This window comes from Phycodurus eques, chromosome 10 (genome assembly GCF_024500275.1).
Source record: "Phycodurus eques isolate BA_2022a chromosome 10, UOR_Pequ_1.1, whole genome shotgun sequence".
Lineage (NCBI taxonomy): Eukaryota > Metazoa > Chordata > Actinopteri > Syngnathiformes > Syngnathidae > Phycodurus > Phycodurus eques.
Genome location: NC_084534.1, coordinates 27,696,971 through 27,717,995, shown reverse-complemented (window position 1 = coordinate 27,717,995; position 21,025 = coordinate 27,696,971). Strand labels below are relative to the sequence as shown.

The following is a 21,025-nucleotide window of genomic DNA, read 5'->3' as shown; positions in this document are numbered from 1 at the left end:
TTTTAAAAGGATCATCAATCCCAATTATTATGAGCACAGAACAAATTACTTTTTTTGGGGAGGGGGGCAGAGGTTTATGTGAAAACCCTGACTGCTGGGGGCGCTTGCACGGGTCACATTACACAACACGTGTGTCATCACTGGAAGGCCGAGAGCTTCTTTGAAGACACGTCTTCTGCACACGCTCATAACATCACAAGATGGATCAATTGAGCACAAGGAAAATAAAATCAACCAAGACGCTGTAGTTCTTTGTAAAATTAAATGTTTTGTTTTGCTGATTCACTAGTTAATGTCACACAAAGACCTTGTGTCTTTTATTAAACAATTAAACTTAATCTGCTATTACACAAGAAGCGTCTAATACAAATGTGATTGTTTTTTGTTTTAATTAAGTTTTTAAAACGCTTCACATACAGGCGACAGTTTTTAAAAAAGGCCATTTTTTTAAGCCTGTGGTCTTCTGTCAAGTTCCGTTGAACTTAAGTTGTTTTTTTGAGTTAAGTAATCACCTTCTCACAGTGTCAATAAATGATGCTAAAATAATGAATGATGAAAAATAGTCATAGTGCTTAACAGTGGGAATCCATTTTCCAAATGAATGTGGATTCATTGAATCAAGTTAACATGGCCGCAGGGTCACATAAATAGCACGTCCTCAACCTTGCTTCAGTGTCCTTTAAACGGTACATATCTTTGACATGAAGGCGATCGCCTCCCACGGTGGGAATCGCGGCCCGGCGGCACATCTGCTTTAGCGCTGCTCAAAAATAGAACCGCCGCCATCTGTTAGCAGTTAGCTAAGTGTTAGCCGGGATAATGGGGGCCTTCACGCGTGTATACATGTTGACCGAGCACATTCCCCCACCTGTGGTGTGTGTGTGTGTGTGTGTCTGTTGGGTGGGGACAGCTGCCTCATCCTCCTCCGTTCTCTGGTCCGCTACTTTAGCTCGTCAGCTGCTCTGTCCGAGAGCGTTTGTCCAATAGCGCCAGAACAGCTGACTTTGAACAAGGACACAAGTTAACACTTTTTGACAACTATTAGACTTTTCCATGGTTATTATGGGGAGGCCACGAAGACAACACGTGTGACGTGTGCAACATGGTTTGACTGACTCAAGGGATTCAGTCAATATATATATATGTATATATGTATGTATATATGTATATATATATGTATGTATATATATATGTATATATATATATATATATATATATATATATATATATGTATGTATATATATATATATATATGTATGTATATATATATATATATATATATATATATATATATATATATATATATATATGTATATATATATATATATATATATATATATATATATATATATATATATACATATATATATACACATATATATATATACACACACACACACACATATAACTGAGGATGGGTTCCATAAGAAAAAATGCAAATAGGTGATTTTCTGTATAGGCAGATGATTACCGTACTGAATTTTCCATCGACATTTGGGGGAGCCCAAGAAAACAAAATTTGTGTGCGCGTGTGCGACAGATTCAGAACAGGTCAGATGTGTGTGGGCTCTGTGGGTGGTTGCTTTGGTGATGCCCATCTTGTAATTTCTCTGCATCATCATATTATTAGGGCCCTCTTAGAAGGCTTTGTTTATTATTAATCCACCTTTTTGAGGGCTCATCATGCCTGAAAGCTCGTCAGTTTTTGCAAGCATGTACCGTATGTCCTGGTGAAATCTATTTTTGGGATTCCCGAACAAGGCCCAAAACTCACTTCGTAGCAATTAGGAAAGTGGAAAACAAGAGCCCCTGGTGCACTTCCAGTCGCTTTATTGAACAAAGGGTAGGAAAACAAACACGTAACAAGCACGTTCATTCACGAGCCGCCTATGGCCACTACTCATATCGAGTAACTCAAATGGCAGACTGGCTAACGGGTTAGCCTTAACAGCCAGCCAACTCAGACGCCCACGTCACTCACCAGACCAGGTCTCGCCTTTTAGAGCCATACGCACTCAAATGTCACAGATACTACAGTAGAACAGCAGGATGGCGACCCCAAGGAGACAAAAATAATACCTGCACCTCTCATGTACATCTTATTGTGTTAAATATTGCAAAATCAGTTTTTATCCGAATACTCAAATAATCAATGAGATAATGGACAGAATATGCGATTGTACAAATAAATTCGATAGCTGCAGCCCTCTTTGACGGTCATTTCGATGGTTCACCGTGAAAAAGGGGATGTGCGGGCCCATTCTGTGTTGCTTGCAAATTTGAATTAGTCTTGTAATTTTCACCATCTAAAATGTCTTCTTGTATCCCATTCATTCATTGCCTCTACATTTCCATTCACCAAGTCTAAATAGTCTGAGTCAGTGTCCCAATGTGTCAGGTCATTGATTGACACGTGATCGATCGATGGCCACAAATAGAAGCCGCAAGGCGTCGTCGTGCCTGTTTTGTGCTGGATGATGTCACTCGTCTTTGGATTGTGTGTGTGTGTGTGTGTGTGTGTGTGTGCGTGTGTTTGAGCCTCGGTCGATGATATCATATTCTTGTCATGATCAACTTCAATTGTCCTAACATCCTCAGAAGTGCTTGCTTTTTCTTTTTCGTTTGAGTTTCGATGTCAGTTTTTTTAGTCTCAAGAGATTATAAAATGACAAATTTTAAATGTTTTCCACAGCAAATTTAACAAGCCGTCTTTTCTTAAGTGACCTCATCAGGCAGTATTGGAATTTTCCGTAACAAATGATCAGGCATTTACTCGGTTTTGCTTTTCACACAAAACCCGGTGACGGTTTCACACAGTGACCCGGCACGTAGATGCGCCCTGGTCTAGTGTCGGTCAGCGACAATTGCTTTCAACACAATAATGCGGGAGAAGTGAGTCTTGGGTGTTATGGCTCTGATATTTTATTTGGAAATGGTTTATGCTGGGTCGGCTTCATTCTCCCATCTTGCTGTTTTTTTTTTTTTTTTTTTTTTTTTTTACTGCATGGAGGTCGGAGGGAAAATGTTATCTTTTCCAGTTTATGATGGGCCCTGACTGCTAAGCTACTAAAATGTTTAGAATTGCCTATATTAATAGTTTAAAGTGTAAATATATACCATTAACTATGACCCAAAAATACATTTTAAACTCACCTTACCACATTACCATTAAAAATGCTTGTAGATGACGGGATTTTGACTTTTTTCCCCCCCTTTTCTCTGTTGACAACTCAGGCTAAACTTAGTCCCTCCCGGCATACAAAGGTTTTTGTATCTCAGTCGAAATGTATCACTTAAACATAGTTCCGAGACACCAATTACCACTTTGCTAGTAGCCCAGGCTTTGGAGTCCTCTTTTGGCATCCAAGTGTTCAAGCAAGAGCACGAAAATACACACAGATTCCATGAATAGGTGAGGGGAAAACATGCAAAACCGCAATTTGTTCAGTACAGTCGACCTCCGAAACTCGACTAGTTTGGTTGTCAATTTGGAATTCGACAGTAATTTCTAAGAGGAAAAAAAAGGAAGAATCCAGAATCCGAGAACTGATAATGTTGGACTTTTGAGAATCTGTTAAGTGTTGACAGAAATTGAGACAACAAAAAGCACCAGATTTCAAAAGTGTTGTCAGCATCAGCTGATTTATTTAAAAAAAAAAAAAAAAAAAAAAAAAAAAAAGCGTTTCTCTTCCTTCCCCTGTGTGGCACTCCCTTGTGACTCATCACCATGGCAACATAGGAACAGTTGACATCTTTGGGATCATGGGGCTTTTTTTTTTTTTTTTTTTTTTTTTTTAATTTAATTTTTTTTTTTTTAAAGCAAACACACACATTTACACAAGGTGCTGACGGGCCATTATGGAAGTTTCCTACGGTCAGTGGCTGAAGGACGGTGGTTGGCTCATCCTCACAACCTGGTCAATGAATCAATACGTGGATCAATAGCAGGAGACAGGAAGATTGATGAGGTGTTCTGTTCTGTCGTTGGTGCACTTTCAACCTCGGGCTGCTATCACAGTGGCCAGTCGTTGAGTTGTGGTACGGGATTGGAGAGCATTGCCACGGTTACGCAGTTTTCACATCACACACACCTGGCCACGCACGCTGTTGAATGAGTCGCATTATGAGCAGTGGGAGAGCGAGGCCGGAAAAATGTGGCTTTGGTGAGGCCGGTGAACAGTTTGCCCTCTGTTTTTCTCTCTCAGGAGGGAAATTTTAAATGATGAGCGCAGCTTATTTTCCTTACACGTTTCCATCCAGTTCTATTAAGCAGTCCAGTGTTTGTCCATCATGAAGCGTGATGAACAGACGGGCGGTTCCGTTATGATTCTGGGTGAGGGGGGTTGCTGGCATTGATGTAAAAATGAACGAAAATCTTATAGAAAATGAATGAAATGAAAATCCTTTAGTATCAGTTGCCTCTTTCACACGGAGATTCCGTAGAAACCAAAGAGCTATAATTTTCTTATCTTAGTGGGATATTGAGGTAATTGTGTGAGCTTTCACACAGTAACACAGCAACCTTCAATAGGATACAGCCATGCGCTGCGGTCCCTATCACGGTGGATAGGGACTGGGCCCTGCTGCAAATGGCAACAATCCACGACTCGTCCCCCATCAAAGGTGTTTGTAATTGCCTATAGATGCCACAAAATGGCAGAAAAGTACTTAAAACAGAGCGGATCATGAAGCATCAACACCACGCATCTAGCATGAACGCATGGTAAGTAAACGACTTTTGAGTAGTAAAATTATTCAACACAATCAAACCACAGTCACATGAAGCTTATCAATAGTAATAGCTGGCATAGTAGCCTGAATGCAAAAACAACCTGATATGACAACCTGGCAAAAATTCTCTTTTGACAGCTTTCTGTTTGGCTCGCCTGCGAACAAACGCTGCGCTTGTTTTACTTGCCTCGAGCGGAAAATGTGTTCTGTGTAGCAGGCGGGATTCAAACACGCTCACAAAACGTTGCACGGCAGAAACTTTGATTAGTTGTGTGCAACAGGGAGGAAAAGGCAAATAAAGCAAACACACCACACCTTGGACCCAGTCTTTGTGTGTGTGATCACCTAGAAAGTGCTTATGAATGGACAAATACAGGAAGTTGTACTTTGTTGGCTCACATCACTTCCTGTTGGTGTTGGCGCCTTTGCATGAGCATACTTTTTTGCCTAGAATGTGCCTCTTTCATTGAGGGTTTCTTCACCCCCCCCCCCCCCTAAATTTTACATAACTCCATCCACGAGTCAGCATTTCTATTCATGTTCTTTCATTATTCAAGCCAGCTCATTCGCTCTGCCATTTCTGTATGACTTCATAAAAGATCACGTGCCATTATGCTGTGTGTGTCCCATGTGTTTTGTTGCCTGGAGTTGCTCATAAATCACTTGTTAATCCCGCTAAAATGCTGTCGTAGTCCCCCATTGTTACCCTCAAAACATTGACTGACTGCCCCCCCACTTAAATTGCCCGTGACACAATGAACCATTTCATTAGCCAACTTTTGGTTTTTATTCACTATTGTATAGTGCTACCTTGATTAATGTGTGTGTGTCTCCCCCCCCCCCCAAAAAAATAAGTTTGACAATCCCTACATTGAAGCAAAGCCATGTCTAATATTAAAGTATTGCTTTGGTGGCATCTGGTGGCATTTTAGTGCCAAGCAACTGTGTTGAACTGAGGTGCATACCTTCGTTTATTTGGGCCATAGCTTTGTCTAATAGAAAAAAAGTCATCTTAAGGCAATTACAAACGTTTTGGGATGGGTGTCAATTACTCTTGGATTTTTGGTATTCACGGCAGGGCTCGGTCCCTAGTTGCCCTGTATTAGTTGTTGAACCACAGAACCTCATTTCCATGTAATTTTTAAACTGATTTCAAAGGGAGACTTCCACCATCTGATTGTTGTGTTTTTTTTTTTTTTTTTGTAGGTGCTACCAAAGAGATTGGCTCAGCCCTAACCAGGATGTGTATGAGACACCGCAGCATCGAGTCCAAACTTAAACTCTTCACTACGTAAGACATGCGTGCGCACACACACACGCACACACACACATGCATTTGCGCACAGACCGTAGCTGGCAGCGTGTGATGTGTTTATGTACCTGAAGGGGAAGGAGGAGTCATGAAAGTACGACTGATGACACTTTTTAGCTCAGTGTGGGAACGCTAGACGGCGATCACTCGTAGACGTATGCTTGTGTTTGCTATTGTTATAGTCCAGCTATCAATCATAAGAATACACTCATATAGTGTGCGCTGGGGCCACGGTCCCCAATCTCCTCAATTTTATAGTACGGCGGTACCCTGAATTAAGAATACCCCAATTTAGAAGTTATTTGAGGTTTGAGCTGTCACTCTGCAGACCCTCCCCTCTGCTCTAGTAAGATGAAAAACTAGAGCGAGGTGGGACCTCTTAGTGGACTTATTTCACTAACACATTGCTTTAAAAACATATTTTTCAGACAAAAACTGCAGAACGCTCACTTGTGCTTTCTCCCACATGGCGTATATGTCATTAGCCCCCGCGTATCGTATTTCAGGTTTTTTTCTGTAAATTTGCCATTAGTATGGCTGCCACAAAAGTGAAAAGGTGCCGTTAAGAAGCTGAAGTTTTTGTCAAGACATATGCTAAAGAAAGACTGCTACTGTGCTTGGCGGGGAGAGAGCGGAGAGTTTGAGCTACCAGCAAACGGCACTCACTTGGCGACGCCATTTAAAGCCACAATGCATGAATGTACTACAGTATGTATGTACGTGTTGTGACATTTTTGTTTTGTTTGTTGTGTGACATTTTTGTTTCATATGATCCTGGATAACATGATCAAAAGGCAATTGTTCACCCCCACCCCCTCCCAGGGCACTCTCGGAAAGTTTCATCACACCGTTAGAGTTGAAGATGGAGGAGTGGAGAAAAGCGGCTAGTCAGCTGGACAAAGATCACGCGAAAGGTTTGCCAGCTGTGGACACGTAAGATGTGCCCACACAACTCCGCAACACCTCCATGGTTGTTGTTGTTTTGTTTTTTGTTTTTTCTCCCCCCTCATTCCAGAGTATAAAAAGGCACGGGCAGACATCAAGAAGAAGTCGTCCGATACCGTCAAACTGCAGAAGAAGGTGAAGAAAGGTAAGATGGAGTCTAACACCAGGAAAGCAGAACTTGTTTTACGTCATGAAGCCTCTATACAAACTCAAACTGAGTCATACGTTGAATGTAAAATGCCAAACTGACTCCCGTAGGTGGTGGTAATGTGCATTAAAGACCATGGGGAGAGTCCACCCTTACTATAAATGGGAGGGCTTTTAAGATAAGAAAGAAGAAATGCTGACATTTTCTGTATTTACATGGAAAAGCTCGTCGATCACGCCCCAAATTCCATTTTATATTGCCACCATTATGCTTCACTGCTTTGAGCAGTAGTTGTCAAACTGGAGTCTGCCAACACCACAAAATATTTTGCATTAAACTGTTCTTTCAATGTCCGTCCGTCCGTCCATCCATCCATTTTCTATCGCTTATCCGAGGTCGGGTCGCGAGGGCAGTAGCTTTAGCAGGAACGCCCAGACTTCCCTCTCCCCAGCCACTTCATCCAGCTCTTCCGGGGGGATCCCGAGGCGTTCCCGGGCCAGCCGAAAGACGTAGTCTCTCCGGCGTGTCCCGGGTCGTCTTCGGGGTCTCCTCCCGGGTGGACGTGCCCGGAACACCTCACCGGGGAGGCGTCCGGGAGGCATCCGAATCAGATGCCCCAGCCACCTCGTCTGGCTCCTGTCGATGCGGAGGAGCAGCGGCTCTACTCTGAGATCCTCCCGGATGACCGAGCTTCTCACCCGTTCTCTAAGGGAGAGCCCGGACACCCTGCGGAGGAAACTCATTCCGGCCGCTCGTATCCGGGATCTCGTTCTTTCGGTCACGACCCGCAGCTCGTGGCCATAGGTGAGGGGAGGAACGGTAAATCGAGAGCTTCGCCTTTCGGCTTAGCTCCTTCTTTCCCACAACAGACCGATACAATGTTTCAATGTCTTATTATTAGTATTAGTATTGTTGTTGTTATTATTTAGAATAAATGTGGCTTTTCCAAAATAAAAGGCATAATGCTACAAGAATAAAGTATTTTTCAAAGTCACTTGTTAAAATATGACTTTCTTGTAAATTTTTGGAGCTCCTGTTTTAGCATATATGAAGATGTCAATATGGGGGTAGAAGGTAGCGCGTCTTTGCTATAATTTTGCTAAATCTGAGCGGAAGCAGTCTCCCTTGACACACCCGGCGGTCGCCATGGCAACACCGGGCCATGCCGTCCCCAAAACCAGAGATTACCACTTAGCACCAAGTAAAATATCTGACGCCCTTAAATGATCGTAGTAGAGGGCCCACGCCCAAACACATGTTCAAACACACCTCCCCAAGACCTATTACCAAAAAAAAAAAAAAAATGTGTTTTGAATTTTAGTTTGTAAACACAAAATACCTGATGAGTGACACTCGGGCTCTCACATGGTAAACCTCATTTGTGTGGTTTTTACATCTCTGGATTTGTTTTTGTTTTTGTTTTTCTTTAAGTACAGCGACAAAGTATTTGTACTCCGTTTCTCCCCACCACCGCTCCTGAATCTTATTTTCCTTTTTGCTTGGGCGTTCGTGTCCCCAAGCTCCGTTTTGATCGTCCATTTCTTTCTTGTTTCAGTTCACTTCAGTTCATTCGTGATAGGCTTGGGTGAAATATAATTACGGCTCGTTCCACGCTTTTTTCCGTGTGTGTGTGTGTGTGTGTGTGTGTGTGTGTGTGTGTGTGTGTTGACACGCTCTATCATTATGTGGTGTGCGACCACTTCAGATAGCGTCTCAAGTTGCTCGTAGCGAGAGGCAGATGGTGGGAGGAGTTGAGAGAGCTTTTAAGGTGGTGGTCACTATGCTATATATTTCACTATAAGGATTTGAAACGTTAGTCACATAATCTTAAATTGAATAAAATGAGAGAGTTTAAGAAAGACCCACGGAAAGAATAACCTTGGGCTGTCATTGACTTGTCATGTTGTACACAAAAGAGGGAATATCCCAAAGGCAAACTCCTTCTGTTGGGGAGCGTGGAGTTAGCTAAGCAAACATTTTGCTTTTAATTGTTACAGCAAACGGTCATTTAGCCAAGCACGTCGCCTTGAGGTTGAGGCGCAGGCCTTTTGATAGACGTAGACTGAACCACAGCGGCGTCACCCGCTGGTTTGTGGACTGCTGGTGTTTTTTATTTTTTTATTTTTTTATTTATTTATTTTTTTCTCCCCGAAACACTTGGCTTTTTTTTTTTTTTTTTAAACTAGGCTGTTTTCAAGTGAGGTCTTTTATTCAGTTGTCAATATAAGGTGAGCATCAAGTTCATTGGCTGATCAAAATGTGTTCCTCTTCATTCTTTACGAAGCATCCATCCATCTTTTTTCGAATATCCTCTTCAGACCCTGCACTGGTCGCTAGTCAATTATCGGACAACTTTTTCACACTCACGTTCACACGTTTCTTTGAGAGGGACGTAAACTCAGTGAACCACTCACTACATCATCACCAGGGACTTATTATTGATCATTTGACTTTTTAATGTATGATATCGTTAGCTGAATGAGAATCCTCTTTATTTGCCAAGTATGCAAAAAAACACAAGGAATTTGCAGTGGTAGTTGGAGCTGCTCTAGTGTGACAATAGACAGCCATTTTGACAATTCATACTTTTGAGACATAAAAGCATAAAAATAAAAATGCACTATGGCGTGTCACTTAGTCTCTAGCAATTTCATAGCAAGAGGGAAGAAGCTGTTGGAATGTCTGCAGGTTTTAGTTTGCGTTAATCGATAGCAACTATCTGAAGGAAGGAGCTGGAAGAGGTGGTGACCAGAATGTGGAGGCTCCAAGAGGACTTTGCATCCTCTTGTCTTAGTTCTGGCAGCGTGGAAGTCCTCAAGTGTAGATAGGGGGGTACCGACAATTTTTTTCGGCAGTTTTGGCTGTCCGTTGCAGTCGGAGTTTGTCCTTTTTTTTGTGGCAGCACCAAAACAGACTGTGATGGATGAACACAGGACTGATCCCATGACGGCTTTGTCCAACTGCCTCAACGGCTCCCGTGGCAGGTCATGCTTCCTCAGAAGCCGCACGAAGTACATCTTCTGCTGGGCCTTTTTAAGGATGGCGTTGATGTTGGTCTCCCGCTCCAGGACCCGAGAGACTGTAATTCCCAGGAACTTGAAGGTCTCGACGGTTGACACAGGGCAGTTGGACAGGCTGAAGCGGCAGCTGTGGCGAAAGATGCTTCCTGAAGTACACGCTCATCTCTACAGTCTTGAGCGTGTTCAGCTCCAGGTTGTGTCGGCCGGACCAAAGCTGCAGCTGCTCCACTTCCTGTCATTACGCAGACTCGTCACCATCTTTGATGAGGCCGATGACTGTGTGGTCGTCTGCAAACTTCAGGAGTGTGACAGCTGGGTGCGTTGAGGTGCAGTCGTTCGTGTAGAGAGAGAAGAGCAGTGGAGAGAGGAAACATCTTTGGGGTGCCCCAGTGCTGATGGTCTGTGTGTGTGTGTGGAGGAGGTGGCCTCACTTACTGCGTCCTGCCTGTCAGGAAGCTGTCAATCCATTGGCAGATGGCAGGCGAGATGCTGAGCTGGAGAATCTTTTAGGAGAGGAGCTCGGGGATGATTGTGTTGAACGCAGAGCTGAAGTCCACGAACAGGATCCTCGCGTCGGTCCCGGCGCCGTCAAAGTGTTCTCGGATGAAGTGCAGTCCCGTGTTGACTGCGTCATCCACAGACCTGTTTGCTCGGTACACAAACTGCAGGGGGACCAGCAGGGGACCTGTGACGCTCTTGAGGTGGTCCAGCACGAGGCGTTCAACGGACTTCACGACCACAAATGTCAGGGTGACAGTCCTGTAATCATTCAGACCCGAGATTGCAGGTTTCGTGGGGACTGGGATGATGGTAGAGCGTTTGAAACAGAGATGAGAAATGTTTGAGAAGCTTTACTAGAGAAGACAGTCCACTCCTTCAAACTTTACAATTAAAAAAAACCCCGATATGAATCATGTAATTTTTAAAATTACAGATCTTTATGCAAGAGGAGACTGAGGGCACTCGTATTTACTTCTCTGTAAGTAAGAAGATTTTTATGCGAGAGGAGACTAAGGGCAGCAAGGAAACTGTCTCCATTTTGCTGGAGTGGCTCATTTCCTTGCTGCCCTCAGTGTCCTCTTGCATAAAATAATATGCTTAGCCGTGGCCACAAAGGAAATACATGAGACCGTCATTCTCCTCCATTGTTGTATTATGCTCCACAGTCTCCACTTTGCTGCAGTGACCTTTTTCCTTGCTGCCTGCAGTCTTCTCTTGCATAAAACAATACCCTTAACCATGGCAATAAAAGGTAAATCCACGAGACCCTCGTTCTACGTTGTCCACTTCGCTGCATCATCCCATTTCTTTGCTGTCCTCAGTCTCTTTTTGAGTACAAATCCCATGACCAAGATGTAAATACACGAGACCCTTGTTCTCCACCATTGTTGTACTATACAACACTTGGCTCCTTTCATTGTTGCCCTCAGCCTCCTTATCAATAAAAACCTCACCTTTGGAAAGAAAATCAATTCCGGAGGTCCTCGTTCTCCTATATAGAGTTTGTTAGCGCGTCGTGATGATCTCAGCGCAGGAATGCGAAACCTCCAAAAGCGAGGCCAGCAGAGCCAGCAGTCATCTTTATCCGTTGACATCTACGGAGAAGCCACTGTCCAACATACCTTTTGCTGTTCGTGAATGTCATCGAAGGCCGCCCCAGGCTAGCTGTTCCCCAGCCTGTGTCCGTGCGTGCGAGGAATGCGGACGGACTGGTTTTTACATCCAAAGAAAGTGCTTCTAATAAGCCTGGCAAACATCGACTTTTTTGACTACTGTTGCTTTCTCCTTTCAAATGCCGGAGGCAGTTCATACTCATTCTGATGGTTTTTATTTCACATTTCTTCTCTGTTCGCGTCGGCGTGTTGTTGCGGTTGTCGAGTCACATGCGCACGTTGTGCACGTGTGTGTGTGTGTGAATGTGCGCGTTTCTATGGAGGCCAGACGTCAGGCAGACTTAGCGGCGCAGCGACACTGCGCTTCTGTTAGCCGTGTGAAAGCGAACCTGCTGACCTCACGGTGCTCCCACGCGCAAACGGTGTTAACTTTCTGACACAAGTGACCGTGATTTTGTTTTGTTTTTAAAGTTTGCAAGAGATTGATTTGGTTATGAAATTGCAAAATGGCTGTTAAGCGATGGAGAGAATAAAGTCAGTTTTTTTTTTTTTTTTTTTTTTTCGGGCAAAAGGTGTATTACAAGAATAAAGATATATTTTCTTAGAGCAAGGTTTTTTTTGGGGAATATAGTCCGTTTTTTTTTTTTTTTTAAGGGAATGGAGGCATCTTTTCCCGAATAAAAGCCACAACATTACAAGAATATTTTTGTTTTTGAAATTTGCTTTGTCGCAGTGGGACTATCTTCCCTCGTTTAAGTTTGACTTGAATATAATATTACCACTTTGTCCTGGAAAATACGACTTTATTCTTGTAACATTATGACTTTTCATCCAAACGAATGTCTTCGTTCTTGTTCTTTTCTTGAAAAAATACAACTTTATCCTCATAACATGACAACTTTTTCTCAACAAAAAATCTCGTAATGTTGCAACTTTTTTCTTTTCTCAAAACTGTTTGAGAACCCCTGCTTTTCTTTTTCCACCTGTCTGCTGGGATTCTTTAGAGACCAAGAAGTTTTACTTTATTTTAGTTGTGTCATTAAGTTTTATTTCTCTTCACACTTACATGACAGGAGTTTACCTGTACAGTAAATAAAGACATAATGACACCAGTCGCCGCTTGTGGCAAATTAATCCACTTTACATTATTTCCCATGGGGATTAAAAATGTGTGTGAATGAAATTAGAACGATTTAGAAGTAAAGCAGTCGTTTCACAATGAAATATATTGAAGGAAAAATGTCAGTCAATTATGTGAGAAGCAGCTGACAGTATTTTGTTTGTGTGTGTACGTTGGCTCACGTACTGTATTGTGAAACTGTAGTCTTGACTGCCCCCTGGTGACAGAAACAATCAGTGACATTTTTCCCATGCGATGAACTCTTTTCTTTACAAGGAATTTAGCATTATGACTTTTATTGGTAATCCTACCTATGTGAATAGTTGAGTACACTACATCCCGATGTATCGTTTGGCGACATTAACACTACTTCGTGTGTGTGCGCGTGTGTGCAGGTAAGGACGAGGCGCGCGGCCAGCTGGACAGCGCGCTGCAAGACGTCAACGTGCGCTACGCCATCCTGGAGGAGACGGAGAAGAGGGCCGTGTGCCGGGCGCTCATAGAGGAGAGAGCGCGCTACTGCACCTTTGTCACAATGCTGAAGCCAGTGCTGGTCAGTGTGTGTGTGCGAAGATTAATGCAAGTGGTACGTGTGTTGATTGTGCCCTTTGTGTTATTTAGGACCACGAGATCAACATGCTGGGTGAGGTGACCCACTTGCAGACCATCCTGGAGGATCTCACCACGCTGACCGCCGAGCCCAATAAACTGCCACCAGCTAGTGAGCAGGTACGCTCCACTACCTCCTCCTCCTCCTCCTCTGCCTCCTTTTCTTCTCTGGCTGGACAGACATACAACCAACCCCAATTCCAATGAAGTTGGGACGTTGTCCTTAAACTGTTTTATTTCTCAACGCACTTGTTCACAAAGAGGTGAGCGTCGTCCCATCTTTGCTTGCGAATGCCTGAGCAATTCGGGGAAGCTCCTTTTCTAGCCAATCACGGCACCCACCTGTCCCCAATGAGCCTGTTCACCTGTGGGCTGATCCCATCAGGTGTTTGATGAGCATTCCTCAACTTTCTCACTCTTTTTTTTCCACCTGTCCCAGCTTTCTTGGAACGTGTTGCAGGCAGTTAATGATTATTTGCTCAAAACAATCAAGTGGATCAGTTTGAACAGGAAATATCTTGTCCTTGTAGTGTATTCAATTAAATCTAGGTCAAACATGATTTGAAAATCATTGTATTCTGTTTTTATTTATGTTTAACACAACATTGGAATTGGGGTTGTACATTTGTTTATCGCTGGCGTCGGATGAAACGTCCTGTGTCCAAATTTGGTCCATTTCAAACTTGTTTATTTATGTATTTATTTTTAAATACAAATGGATGCTATTGTTCAGGAACCACATGGGTCTGATAGTTTTATTCTTGACCAATCTAAAGTGTTGAAAATGGCTTGCTTGAGATAAGAAAAAAAAAATACAAATCTCTACAAAAATTCCAGCAGTCACCTGAGTGTTTTATTTTTTTTTCTTAGGTGATTTTGGACCTAAAAGGTTCAGATTTCAGCTACACCTACCAGACGCCTCCAGCCTCTCCCAGCAACACGTTGTCCAGGAAGAGCAGCGTCAGCAGGTAGGATGTGCTCTCAATTACTGTAACTTGCTTTTACACTTACTTGTTTGCAGCCTTCAACGTTTTTTTTTTTTTTTTTTTTTTTTTTTTTTTTTTTTTTAAGCTATCAGTCTGGATCAGTGCGCCACGTCCCTTCCTTGGACTCCATCAGCTGTGCTGTGGATGGAGTGCACATCCAGGTAACCTCAACTCTTAGCAGTGCATTTTGTATGCATATTTAATCAAATAAAGTCAGCAGGACCAAACCTTGGTAAAACGAGACGTACAACAAAGGTATTAAAATGAAGACGGGTGACTGTCTGTTCGTGGGCAGCCACATTCTTTTCTCCCGCTAGTGTTTGGCACTTCCATTCTTTTGACCATGTGCAGTGGACCTAACGCGGTTTGCATTTCAATATAATGAAATTTTCACTGATCTATTGACATGTGTATCCACTTGCTCCAGGCTCAAACTGTGCAGGAGATGTTTTAAGTAGCAGCAGGGCGTTTGCAAAGCGATACTACTGAAAAATACATTTGTGTGCATAATTGATATTGAATTACAAGCTCACAAAAAGCTTTTATATGCTGACTGAGTTGAACTCTCACGAGATTTGCATGACGATGGTTTGAACTTTTATGTCTTTTGTGAGACTTTTATTGGGTGGTTATTTTCTGGAACATTTTTGATCCAATGTCAAATCGAGGCACTTTTGGGAGCGTTCTACTTTACAGCGGCCTGGAATGCCTCGTGTTTGACTTCTGGGGGTCCCCTGACTTTTTTGCAATTAGTGAAACCTTTTTCACCTTCCAATTGAATATTCCTCCTAGGAAATAACGAAAGAAGAAATCATCTAACCCAAGTTTCGTACTTCCATCATAAAGGTGGAAAATACTATGCAAGTAGTTGTTGTCAACAGTTAAACTAAAGTCCAGTTCTGGAGTACTCTGGAGTCCACCACTGCCTGTTCAATAGCACACACGCTAATGTTTCACTGAGTACCTCTCCCAAAATGACCCCCCCCCCAAAAAAATAAACAAAACAATAAAAAAAAAAAACCACACCGCTTCTCCTGTGTGTAGCAGCGCTCCTCCCAGTATCTTCTGATCGGCTGCGACGAAAGCGGCCGCTCCCTCAGCGAAGGGAGCTCCCCGTCTGGCCTGGGTGGCCGGCAGGGCAGCCGCGGTCGCTTTGGTTATGCCGCCGGTCCCGGGCGGCGCCCTGCGCCGGGTCGCCGCGTCAGCCGGCGTGATACGACCACCGTGAGACGCGCTAAGTGCCTCCATTTTTCCTCGTTTGGTGCTTTGTGGTAGCTCTCCGCCTCATCGCATCCCCCGCCCGCTGTCGAGTCCCCGGTGGTTCTGCGCAATCATTCATTTCCTTCATTTTTTATTTGGAATTGTCAATCAAAAATGAAAGTGACACAAAACACCCATCTAACCATTTTCTTTACCGCTTATCCTCACGAGGGTCGCGGGCTGCTGGAGCCCATCCCAGCTATCTTCGGGCGGGAGGCGGGGTACACCCTGAACCGGTTCCCAGCCAATCGCAGGGCACATAGAAACAAACAACCATTGGCACTCACACCTACAGGTAGTTTAGAGTCTTCAATCAACCTACCACGCATGTTTTTGGAGGTGGGAAGAAACTGGAGTGCCAGGAAAAAATGACACAAAACAAAAACAAAAAAAGACAAAAATGCCTGACTCTTCACCTTTCAACTTGAGGCTCAAATCAAAAATACAAAATGGATAAACAAGCCGCAGGACTGAATTTTATTTAGTTTCAAAATACATTACTGCCTTGAATTACAAGTGTATTTTGTTGTGTATCCACGCTCATAACTCAAAACAGGGGCAGTATCATACAGACAGATACACGCACACGTTTCACAAGTGCCTACGTGAGCTGCAATAATAGTTGTGACTATTAGTTTCTTTGTCTCCATGTTGCTTCCACGGTTTGTGTTCAAATATCCATGACTTAAATGCACTTACTTTTAACTGAGAAACGGAGTAAATAGTATTTGGTTGTCACTACATTACGATTTCAAGGTTACGTAAACCCAACCAATTAAATTTGATTTAATTAATCAAATTCAGTCCTGTGGCTCGTTTTTCCATTTTGTATTTTTGATCTGAGCCAAAAGTGTAACGATGAGATCCATCCATCCATTTTCTGAGCCGCTTCTCCTCACTCGGGTCGCGGGCGTGCTGGAGCCTATCCCAGCTGTCATCGGGCAGGAGGCGGGGTACACCCTGAACTGGTTGCCAGCCAATCGCAGGGCACATACAAACAGACAACCATTCGCACTCACATGCACACCTACGGGCAATTTAGAGTCTCCAATTTATGCATGTTTTTTGGGATGCTGGGAGGAAACCGGAGTGCCCGGAGAAAACGCACGCAGGCACGGGGAGAACATGCAAACTCCACACAGTCGGGGCCGGGGATTGAACCCGGGTCCTCAGAACTGTGAGGCTGACACTCTAACCAGTCGGCCACCGTGCCGCCTAACGATGAGATATCAGGCATATTTTGTTTTTGTGCTACATTAACAAACAAATGACAACAATAATTTCTGATTCCGTTTTTTTCATTTTTGATTGCTAATTGAAAATTAATGAAAGCCTGATTCGACACAACCATGCCACCAGTATTACCGCCATCGGGATGCATCGAAACCATTTTCATCCATTTTGGGTTTCATTCCCTTGTTGCATTTCACGTCCTTGTAGTTGTTCCTTCTTTGTTGTTTCGTTGTACTCAGTCAGACGTCTGCCCAAACTGACGTTCTTGTGTGTGTGTGTGTGTGTGTGTGTGTGTGTGTGTGCGCGCGCGCTCGTGACAGGATGCAGTGGGCTCCACCAATCAGCCGGCTTCTGCGAGCGCGGGAGGTGAGAACGGCCTCCTGGCGCCCCCGCAGGGTGCCCACACGCATGGCGAGAGGGTCCGCGCCATGTCGGCATCTGGAAAGGTAGTTAAGTCCCCCATCTATGCCCAATTCTACGTGACATTGTCTTGAAAGAGCTTTGCTGATAAAGCTTGGAGATGATCGCCTAAGAGTACATGTCAATTAGACGTGCTAAATTAAAACCTACCCCTTCAGTCTTGTTCCGCCCGGGATCAGCTGGCCTTGACTCTGGGCGCGTTGACGTCGGACGCGCCACGCAGCAGCCGCGACTCGCTGCACTGCTCCAGCGGTTACAGCACGCAGACCACCACGCCGTCCTGCTCCGAGGACACCATCCACACGCACGGTGAGAAGCACGCGCGCACGCACCCGCCCGTGCGCTCCTTTCGTTCAACCCCGCGACCGTTTCGAGCGTTTCCGTCCGTCCGTCATCTCAGTTTTGTGTTGTTTCTCTGCTTAAAAACTTCCTTCCTTCTCTTCCAGCTGTAAAGAGAGAGCCTCCCCTCTATGGTAGGTCTCTGACTGTCTGCCCTACCTTTCCCTCTTCCTCATCCCGCTTGCATCGCCCCCTTGCGTCACATTCCTTGCAATTGTGTACTTTTTAAAAGTTTAACCTTTATTCATCCAGGTAAGGCAATTGAGACCAGATTCTCTTTTGCAATGTCAACCTGGCCGCAGACAGAAGAGTAATACAAGGCAAAATAAAAAGCAAATACAAATGATGTATACAACAAAGTGGAGAATTGGTGTGTTGGATGTGCGCCTTTAAGGGGTGTGGCCTAGTGAGTGATGTCAGTTTGTCCGGTTATATAGTCTACGTGCAAGCATCCTGGTTGGAGTTCGGGCCTCCAGCCGCCTCCTGCGAGCGTTCGCATTTTGTTTTGTTGTAAGTCCATCGGCGACCGTGGCTCTCCTTGCCCGTGTGCGATGGCGTCACAGCGACGGATTGCTCCATTTGATTTGTTTGTTGTGTATGAGTTGCTAAAAGGTGCTCAATGATGTTGGGCGGTGATGTCATTGAACAATTACGTTTGACATTGCACAGAGGCATTGCTCAAATAGATCAACAAAACGAGGATTTGATCATCTCGATTCGTGTGTTTAGCGTCAAACGTAAAACTTTGTTTTATTCATATTTATCTTTCTATATTTTTTTTAACTACTCAAGCGTGCCAAGTCAATTTTGCAAAACACATTGTTCTTTCTGACTGTGTGTCGATAAGAGAGAAAATGCGTGCGTTTTAGTGTTTGAGTCGCTTTTTTTTTTTTTTTTTTTTTACAACTCGAAAAAATTTCCCAAAAGGAAATGGTTTGTTTTAGCTATGGGTCCGTAAAAATATCGATGAATCGATGCATTGCAATATTTCCTTCCCCACTTCGGTATCGAGTCATTGAATCCTGTTAATCGATTGAGCTCCTCGGCAATGGCGCGTGCTTTGCATGCCTCTGGAACACAGGAAATAGACAAAAGTCAGGTCTTTGGTAAGCTGTGCTGGGTAGAATTTTTATTTTCATCACAAACTCAATACTATTTAAGTTTACGTGCACTTTTTCAGTGTTAACAGAACTGTTTTTTTTAAAAAAGTTATTTTTTTCTTTTTTAAATTTTGTTATTGTGTACATTTTTCCTCTCTGTTCTAATTGCTCAAAAATGAGGTGACCTACCACATACAGTATGTTCACGAGCATGAAAATAAATACTGTAATTGTGTATTTCTAATTCTTTTTGAATTGGCATCAAAGCATTTAAATCAGTATTGAATCAAATCACAACACTAGGAATTGGAATTGAATTTAATCGCAACCTAAAGAATCTAAATCGAATCGTGAGAGTCTTCCCAATACCCAGCCGTAGTTTTAGCATTTGAGTGACTCTTGAAAAGTTGCAAAAATGTTCCACACAATTTGTATAACTAGCTACATTTGTTACCCAGTGATTTTTTTTGCAGGGGAAAGTTGCAAGTGTAGCCTTTCAAGTTGCTAAATCTAGCAACAAAAGTACTACGTTGCTGTCAGTCATACGTCTTTTTTTTCCCCCCTCTCCAGTTGACTACGAGTCAATTTCCCTCCACGGGGACAGCGACTCCATCTCCCTGCACCACCTGTCGCATGGCGGCGGCCAGTCGGACTTTGACAAGTCCTCCACCATGCCGAGGAACTCGGACCTGGGCTTCCAGTACCGGAAGTTTGCGCAGTCCAAGCGTCCCGCCTCCACCGTCAGCCTGTTGGCCGAGACGGAGCTGGCGGGCGGCTCGCACACGGCGACTATCCGACGCAAGCCGTCCACCAAGCCGGCGTACCGCAGGGGCACCATCAGCGGCGGGGTGCCAATCCCCATCTGCACGCCGCAAGTCCCCGTGGGGGCGGCGACCCCGGGGAGCGACGAGAATGCGTTCATCGCGTCCTCCGGGGGAGGCTTCGGTTACAATAAACTCTACACTTCCACGCAGAGCCTCAGCGCCCTGCCGCCCTCCTCCACCTCATCCTCGTACTCGCCGTACTACCAGCTGGTTCCCGGTCAGATGCCCATTCCGGTGCCCGTGCCCACCGTTCCACCAGAGGGCGGCATTGGCAAGCAGCAGCGACTGCAACAGCTAAACCACCAGGTGCAAATGCAGCAGTTTCAGCATGAGCAACAGCTCCAGAAACAGAACCGGCTTCACGACCAAATCCAGACCCAGACCCACATCCAGAACCAGATCCAAGCCCAGGTCCAGACCCAAAACCAGCAGCACAAACAGAAGCTCTTCCACCAGCAGAGAGGCCAGCTTCAGGCCTCCAATGCCCAGCAAGACGACTCCATCCTAGGCTACACGGATCAGGAGCTGCCCCCTCCGCCCTCCAGCCTGGACCTGGACCTGGACCAGGACCAGGACGCCCTGACGCAAGAGAGAGGGGACAGGGACATGCTGAAGCTGATCAGGAGCGTGACGCTCAAAAGGACCGTGACCAACGATCGCTCGGCCCCCCTGCTGCCCCCGCCGGCCAATCACAACTGAGACCACTGTGGCTATCTTTTTTTTTTTTTTGTTTTTTTTGTTTTTTGCATAGTGTTGTGCGCGTTTTTGCATTTTCACACCTTTTTGCCTTTCGTTTTGATTGTCTTCATATTTTTGATCACGAGACTTGTTAGTAAATTTTCTGGTAAATCTCCGCAAGGAGTTAAGGTGGAGAATTGCGCTCTCCTTGCCCACACATTCGAGGGCATCGCAGTACCTCAACTGCTCAATTTATTTCACTTCACCCAAAATTCATGTTCCGAGCGAGCGTATCTGAAGCTGGCTTGCTTCACAAAGCAAAAACAAACAAACAAACAAAAAAAACATTTCAGTTCAAGTCAACCTTCCGTCGATTCTCAGAATTCCTGATTGATTCCCTTGAATCCCTTAGTAAGGCGTCACTTCCTGCTTCCAGATGATTCCAGCACAGGAAGTCTGGCTGGCTGGCCTGGACGAGCTTGATGAGCTTTTCCCCAGACTCCCGACGGGGTGGGGTTTAGTAATTCACCATAACGCATGATGCTTAGGCTTTTTTTTTTTTTTTTTTTTTTTTGGTGCTTATCTTCATGACTGGAATTAAATGTTGACTAAAGCTGATGACTGCGAATAAGTCGGAGGAAACGGAGCTGAGTCAGCAGTTTTAGGATTGAACAGAATCCTCATTGA

At 44.3% G+C, this 21,025-nt stretch overlaps 1 protein-coding gene across 6 annotated transcripts in view; it reads left to right on the top strand.

The window, feature by feature from the left end:
- The window catches only part of mtss1 (MTSS I-BAR domain containing 1), a 39,182-nt gene that overhangs the window by 17,451 nt on the left and 706 nt on the right, over positions 1-21,025 (top strand). For 3 of the 6 annotated variants that reach the window (XM_061687735.1, XM_061687733.1, XM_061687736.1), the window contains 12 exons: positions 5,938-6,022; positions 6,866-6,957; positions 7,059-7,133; positions 13,285-13,442; positions 13,511-13,618; positions 14,369-14,466; positions 14,570-14,645; positions 15,529-15,708; positions 17,298-17,423; positions 17,556-17,706; positions 17,844-17,870; positions 19,407-21,025. The exon at positions 19,407-21,025 is cut by the window's right edge and continues 706 nt beyond it. In XM_061687735.1, the coding sequence (XP_061543719.1) occupies positions 5,938-6,022; positions 6,866-6,957; positions 7,059-7,133; positions 13,285-13,442; positions 13,511-13,618; positions 14,369-14,466; positions 14,570-14,645; positions 15,529-15,708; positions 17,298-17,423; positions 17,556-17,706; positions 17,844-17,870; positions 19,407-20,359 (2,129 nt within the window). In that variant the 3' untranslated portion in view covers positions 20,360-21,025. The remainder of the gene's footprint in view (positions 1-5,937; positions 6,023-6,865; positions 6,958-7,058; positions 7,134-13,284; positions 13,443-13,510; positions 13,619-14,368; positions 14,467-14,569; positions 14,646-15,528; positions 15,709-17,297; positions 17,424-17,555; positions 17,707-17,843; positions 17,871-19,406) is intronic. The other 3 variants (XM_061687738.1, XM_061687734.1, XM_061687737.1) reach the window with 2 other exon arrangements.